The following is a 7,284-nucleotide window of genomic DNA, read 5'->3' as shown; positions in this document are numbered from 1 at the left end:
AAAAATTTAAGTTTTTTTTTTTTTTTTCGGAGCAGAAGCACCAGAAATAGAAGAGCCCAACCCCGCCGGCGTACCTGAGTAGAGATTGTCCTGAGTTCTTAGAAGGAATGATGAGCAGCTTTAAGTAGAGAGACAGCAGGACCCTCCAGCCATCCCGGCGTGATCCATTGCTAGCTCTGCCACTCGCCTACTCCTAGACAGACTTCCACCCCTGGTGCTTTGGCTTTGCCCAGCACCATTCTGAGTTATGTCCAAGGATGGTGACTCCACCATCTCTTTGGCAACCTGTGCCAGTGCTCGTCACCCTCGTGGCCAAAAAAAAAAAAGGGGTTGCCGATGTTGAGGGAATCTCCTGTGTTTCTGTGCCCAGGGCCTCTGGTCCTGGCACTGGGCACCACGGAGAAGATCCTGGTTATCTTCTTTGGATCCCCCCTCTTCGGGTATTTCTACCTTGATGAGATCCCACCGAGTCTTCTCTTCTCCAGGCCAAACAGTCCCAGCTCTCTCAGCCTTTCCTCATAGGAGAGATGCTCCAGTCCCTTCATCATCCTCATGGGCCTTCATTGGACTCTCATCATCTCTCTTGTACCGGAGAGCTCACAACTGGATCCAGTACTCCAGGTGTGGCCTTTTCGGTGCTGAGCAGAGGGAAAGGATCCCCTCCCTTGACCTGGTGGCAACCCTTTGAACGTAGCCCAGGACAGCGTTCGCCTTCTCTACCACGAGGACACATTGCTGCCTCGTGGTCAACTTGACCTTGAGGCCCAAATGCTCAGTGAGAACATTTAGAAGCTGAACTGACGTTAACGATCTGGGTTCTTTAGACACCAGCCGTCCTTCGTAGTCACCACATCCAGAAATAAGAGAGAACACCAGAAAGCCGTTATTTCAAGCTGTTGAGGTCCCAGTTAGCACCGCAACACTGCTATCATTAAAAAAAATGATCCTAACCCAGGTATATTGCATGGCCCAAGCCAACAGGATCAATACACAGCTACAGGTTGCATATTGCAATCACTGCACCCTGCATTAAAGAGGAAAAAAAACAGCAGGAGGGAGATTACAGCTGCACATCTGGGGGTGCTGGATGCGTCCCTCAACGTTTTGGTGTCCTGTCAGTGCAATCTGGGCACCCCAGTTCATAGCGCTGACTCCCCTAACAGCTTCCCACTGCCATGACAGCACGTGCTTAACGGCAGAGAACCCCCAAGTTTGCAAATTTAAAATATTTAACTTTTAAAGAATACCAGTTCCCACCCAGAGACCTTAAACCTTACTCAGTCATGGCAGAAAAATCCAAGAGTGCTCATTTTTTTCCATTTTTGCCCTCGGAATTGTTATTGGGTTTTGGCACAGGTCTCGGACGGGACAGTAAGTGCTAAAAGTGAGGTTAAAACACCCCACCATGTAGCAATAGTGCAGACTTTGCAAAAAAGAGGAAGCATAATGAGCTCACGTGCTGTTCCTCGGCTCCATCTTTCTTCCAGTTTTGCTCTTACAAAAATACGTGTTTTTAAAGCATATTTGTGGCTCAAGACATCCAATTAATCTCATGGTTGAAAATATGGGATGGTGGGTAGAAGTCCCAGAATATTAGTGCTGGATAAGGGAAGTGCAGACAATTCAGGGACCCAGCTGGGGTCACATCCCAGACCTCAAGAAAAACCCTCGTCCTGACCCATCTCTTAACCACACCGGTGCAGCTCGGCCCTCCTGGTTTCCTCACTCGGCAAGCCCACGTGAGGATGTCTTAGGCAAGGGTGAGGCTATGGTTTTCTTGTGCTCTTTGCAAACTTGAGGTTAACTGCTCATGTTTTGATTAGATGCCGGTCCTCAGCTTCGGAGGGAAGGGCTGGCAGGGAGAAAAGGAGGTTGGGGAGGACTCTGAGGTAGGGCAGAGCTGCAGAGCGCCTGCGGAGGAAGAAAGGTGGATAGGGAAGGTAGGAAATGAGAATGAATTTGAGTGTAAATAACTCAGAGTCCAGGTCTGCCAGAAGTACAAACTATCACTCGATAAGGCCAGCTACAGGATTTAACAACCACAGGCTGATGTGGATAGCTTGATACCAGACACTGGGAGAGGTAAGAAGAGGCAGAAGTGCAAGTTCAGTGCACCGGGACTCGGCTGCTTTCACCAATTACGAGTTGTAGAGTTGATCCAAGGTCACGTTTCCGACACCTCGCTGCTCTGCGGCACCAGCCCAAGGCGGTGTCATTTGTAAAGCACCATCTTCTTGCTCTGGTACATGTACATGTAGGCATCACAGAAGAGGCGCTTGGCCACTCCATCCATATCCCGAGGTTGCTCCAGGGCCAGCACAGCCAGTGGCAAGTCCAGGTATTTGGCAACTTCAGGGCACAGCGTTACCGTGGGAATGTTGAAGCCGTTTTCATCACCTAATCCAGAAAGAAGGAGAAAAATCCAAACCAGGTCCCAAGGGATGAGTACCTACAGCTCAAACAGATACCATCACACTCGACAGTAACGCAGCGCCTTAGCCGAGAGATCCGGAGGCCAACAACAAAGTGGGGAAGGCCAGGAGAATGGTCCTCATCCACACAGCAGCCAGTCCCAGCTGGCTCACCAAGTGCCTTGTCTGAACACAGCCAGAGGGTGAAAGCACGAGGAGGAACTCGCACGTGCTTGGCCTGGCCATACTCTTCTCTGGAGGCTGCTTAAACGGTCACTGTTGGAAGCAGGGTCCAGAGATTGTAGGGGGCTTCACAGGAAAGGGTTGACTGACCGGCGCCTATGCAATGAGTGTTGCAGACCCTTGCAGCCGCCCACAGCGCAGCGCCCGGCTGTGATCAAAGCTCCGAACCCACCACTATCTCCTCACCGTGCCTGTCAGCCATGCTATCGAAGAACATCCAGTGTTTGTTCTCGGGGCCGTATTTCACAAAGGAGACGTAATGGCTGGTCTCGATGCAGAGCACTGCGAAGAGCTCCATCTTCTCGCGAGGGACCTGCTGGCTTCCCCGGGGGCTCCGGCTGTGAAACTCTTCTGGGATGTGCAGTTTAGTTGGCTTGTGCGTTTTGCGTCGGTAGTGGGAGTGAACCTGAGGAGAAAAGATGGGGTGGCACTGGGGAGAGGGGAGAACTGACCCTGGCCCTGCCAGAAAGAGGAGTGTGTAGAGGTCAGACCCCCAGTTTACTCCCCACTGATCTGAATCCCATGGTCCCTGCATGCCAGGGGATGGCATTGTGTGAACAGGCTGGCAGCAAGAATCACAGAATCACAGAACGGTCGGGGTTGAAAGGGACCAAAGAAGATCATCCAGTCCAATCCCCCTGCCATGGGCAGGGTCACAGGATTGTGTCCAGGCGGGTTTTGAACATCCCCAGAGAAGGAGACTCCACAGCCTCTCTGGCAGCCTGTGCCAGTGCTCGGCCACCCTCAAAGCACAGAAGTTCTTCCTCATGTTCAGATGGAACTTCCCGAGTTTCAGTTTGTGCCCGTTGCCCCTCAACCTGTCGCTGGGCACCACTGAAAAGAGTCTGGCCCCATCCTCTTGACACCCACCCTTAAGGTATTGATAAGCATTGATGAGATCCCCTCTCAGCCTTCTCTTCTCCAGGCTGAACAGACCCAGCTCCCTCAGCCTTTCCTCATCTGGGAGATGCTCCAGTCCCCTCACCATCTTCATTACAGAAGCTGAGACGGGAGCCTGCCACCCTCCAAGAAAGGCCAGAAAGCTGTAGGGATGCGCCGGGTGAGACAGCGTGGAGGGCCCAGCACTCCGTCGGTGCAGGACCAGGGCTTACTTAGGCTCTACATAAGCAGAGGGTTCAATAACGCGTGGCACCTAACGCCTGCAGGTGGTGGGACTGATGCTCAGGAAGGGGCCTCTCTGTGCCCAACCTGAACGGCGACAGGGACAACAGGGGAACCGCGGGTATTTTGGAGGGTTCAATCTGCTGTCAGCCACCAAGGCAAATTTTGTGAGCAGCCCAAGAAAATGAATACCTGTCTGGAGCAGGAGCTGCAGAACTGCTTCAGGCCCGTAGCGGCGAATACCTTGTCTTTGAAACACTCTGAACACTCCAGGGTGGCGACGTTGCCGCACACGCAGCACTCCCTGGGACCTGCAGGGGCAAGAGAGGTGAGAGGATGTGTCTTCTCTGGTTCTCACCTGAAATCCAACTTGTCCTGCCAAAACTGGCGTTCAGGGAAGGAGAATCACACACGATTTCCCCTTACATCTGCTCACAACCCAAAGGGGCGAGACCTGTCACCTGGCTGCTCACAGTCCCAGCCGGCAGCTTTACCGTTGCCCAACAACTTACTGTCAAGCAGCAGATCTGTTATATCCAGCTCCAAGGAAGGAATGATTTTGCTGAACATTTTATATTCCTTCCCAAAACGCGGCATTTGGATAATGAAACAAGATGGGATCTGGGAAAAGAAAGGCAAACAAGTCACCCTGCCAGAAGAGACAAGCCCCAGAGACTCCTGCTGGAAGGAAAGACTTTCTGCTCCGGTTATTCACAAGACAAAATGGCAACAGGGAAAGCACAGCCCTCTTCCCAGGTGACGCTCAGAGTCTCCAAGACTCTTGTGACTGTATCCTGCTTCTTTACGGTGTTGGATATAAGATTTTCTAGACCCACTGCAGACTCACAGCTACGTTGGAGGAAGCAAGAAAGAGGCAGCAGATAGCAGCGTAGGCAGAAGGCAGCTGGGCTCACCTCCACTAGCTTCAGATCAGAGGACAGGAAGGAGCGTTCCACTAACTGCTGCACGTCGGGAACCACCAGATCCTCCTGTTTGTCCATAAATATCTGGTAACAGTAACACTCCTGCTCCTTCTGGCTTCCTGACCTGCAAGGAGTGGTCACGGGGCTTGTTTACGTGGTGCCACAAACATCTGAGCTCCCAGAGGACATGGCGGTTTCGTCCTGCAAGAGCTTCTAGGGCCCAAGGCACCAACAGCTGCTTGGCGCAACACTGACACGAAGCACTTTTTCCACTCAGAAATACTAAATACGTGCCATGAGAAGAGGATACAAGTACCACCTTTGGTCTCATTATCCCTCCACAGCATCACATGCTGCTCCTATAAGCAAAACTCAATTTCCCCTCATCTATGTAAATATTAAAAGACACTTTTAATATTTTTTAAGTCAACTGCACTATGGCACAATCAGCAAACTCCTTCTCAGCTCAAAAATCGATTTGTAACCGCACATACAAAAGCCACAGAGCAAAACTCAGCGCATTCAAAAGGTGAGTTGTGTGCAGAAGGTCTCCCACAAGCCCTGCATCCCCGAGCCAGCAGAGAAAGGATTTCCTTCAGATGACCCTGTGCAGGGGAGCTGCAGTACAGAGTCGTCTTTGTGCTCGGCCTTTCCGAGTACTCCACGATCTACGGCTTGACGGACGTCTCAACAAAGGAGCACAGAAACGGAACAATCCCCTTCTATGCTCCTGAACAGCACAGTTATTTTTGGCTTCCTTGAGCCTCTCATCCTCTTTGTAGAGTTCTGAAAAACTGGGACTGCATCCATGGACTGCCTGTTCGAGAGGCTGCAGGACTTGAGCCAGCTTGACAGTCTGGACACATCCCAAACGTATCCAAAGGCTGTCGGATACTGCTGGTTCTGCCCAAATGAAGTTGGACACTACACTTCTCAAACCACTGCTGGCTCTCCCTGAGGATGACACAAGGTTTTTATCACAATTTTCTGAAGGCGGCACCTCCAGGGAGAGCTTAAAAGTGTCTTTTCCTGGATGCATCACCTGGGACATGATCACAAGCAGCAAGATCAGAGACTGCCGGTAACGGACGGCAGAGAGGAGCTGCACGCAACTCACTGAGCTGTGCTTCCAAAGCCTCGATGAAAAGGTGCAAGTGACACCCGGTGATCGTGAGGTGGATAACTAAAGAGCCTGGCCTGCGTAAATTGTATCGCTTCGATAGGGAAACTTACTGCAGTTTCAGGAGTGGCTCTATTCCCAGGATCTGATGCATTATGAGATTGAGGAACTCCTCAGGATCTGGAAGGTGAGAGAAAAGCATGGGTCACACCACAGCAGGAACGCTGCGTCTTGCCCCCACTGCATCCAGAAGGCAAAAAGCTGCCAGATAAACATGAGCCAGCATTTCATGAACCTGGAATCTCCTCTTTTACTCTAAGTAAGGAGACAATCGGGCTAAAAGCTGAGAGCACTCGGTTAATGCATAAATCCTAGGGCGAGCAGGAAAAAAAGCAAACCAGCCTTCAGATACTGCACTCTTACAAGCCGGGCCATCACAGTAACACTATCTCAGAGACTTTAACGGACAGTTACCGCTAACACCAAAAGTATAAACTCAAAGTGAAATCAGGGACAGCTCTGGAAATTCAAGAAACAGTAATGAAACCATCCCTGGCTAAAATAACTACACAGTAGTACAAAACACAAGTGCTGTTCACTGACAAGATACCTGTTGTTTCTGGAAGAATCAATGCCACTTGTTTACTACCTGGGTACTTAGAGGTTGTTGCAGTGACGTCTGGCACCGGTGTAATGCGTTTCCTTGTTGTAAACTACACGGGGCCTTGCTGTGCATGGATGGGAATGGGGGGGTTGCAACCAGAGATTGGTGGGCTTCAGCTGTAGCGTGTTTTCTGTCTTATTTTAACCAGACTACAGTCTTTGAGGAACCTGAAATCATTTACCTGAACTCAAAGACAAGTTGATCTTGGCAAAATGATAAATCAAGCTGGATTCTAGCAAGGACATCAGGGATGGACTTATCAGGGTGTAACTCAAAGTATAAAGGTGAAGGAAATTGCCCTTGTTTAAATTCTATTCACATAGATTTTCCTCTCCCCTCCTGGCAACAGTTGCCACCAGGTAGAGATCCAGCAATTCCTATCTTTCCATCAGACTTCAGGACAAATTTCAGCTGGAAAGCCTGTAAGAGGTTTAAAAGCTGAAAGTATTTTTACATAAGCGAACAGCACAGCAGGCAAATTAATGCAGGTGCCTGGAAGAAGCAGACAATTAAGCTGTCAGCCTGGTGCCTGGATGAGGCAGCGCACAGCGAAGCAGCCCGGGGAAGGCCCCAGAGAGCACATTACCTTTCTCAGCGTTGGTAAAGCTTGAACACTGGCCTTTCTCAGTTAACTGCTCCCTAAGGTGCATCACACTCCTAGCCCTGACGAAGCCAGTCCTAGAAACAAGAAGCAGCTGCAGATGATCTCTCCAGTGTATTTACATTATAGAATCATAGAATGGTTTGGGTTGGAAGGGACCTTAAAGCCCATCCAGTTCCAACCCCCCTGCCACGGGCATG

General features: G+C 50.5%; 1 protein-coding gene across 1 annotated transcript in view; it reads right to left on the bottom strand.

Moving 5' to 3' along the window:
* Nucleotides 1-2,212: 2,212 nt before the first annotated feature.
* Nucleotides 2,213-7,284, bottom strand: part of LOC104167692 (ubiquitin carboxyl-terminal hydrolase CYLD-like) — an 11,317-nt gene continuing 6,245 nt past the window's right edge. The window contains exons 8-14 of the mRNA XM_009708015.1: nt 7,070-7,161; nt 5,933-5,999; nt 4,691-4,823; nt 4,289-4,397; nt 3,969-4,087; nt 2,841-3,060; nt 2,213-2,397 (exon numbers count right to left, since the gene is read on the bottom strand). Coding sequence (XP_009706317.1) covers nt 2,213-2,397; nt 2,841-3,060; nt 3,969-4,087; nt 4,289-4,397; nt 4,691-4,823; nt 5,933-5,999; nt 7,070-7,161 — 925 coding nt within the window. The remainder of the gene's footprint in view (nt 2,398-2,840; nt 3,061-3,968; nt 4,088-4,288; nt 4,398-4,690; nt 4,824-5,932; nt 6,000-7,069; nt 7,162-7,284) is intronic.

The sequence above is a fragment of the Cariama cristata genome, unplaced genomic scaffold (assembly GCF_000690535.1).
Source record: "Cariama cristata isolate BGI_N322 unplaced genomic scaffold, ASM69053v1 scaffold22949, whole genome shotgun sequence".
In the NCBI taxonomy this organism is placed as follows: domain Eukaryota; kingdom Metazoa; phylum Chordata; class Aves; order Cariamiformes; family Cariamidae; genus Cariama; species Cariama cristata.
The sequence above is the reverse complement of the archived record's forward strand: the minus strand, read 5'-3'. Positions and strand labels throughout refer to the sequence as shown.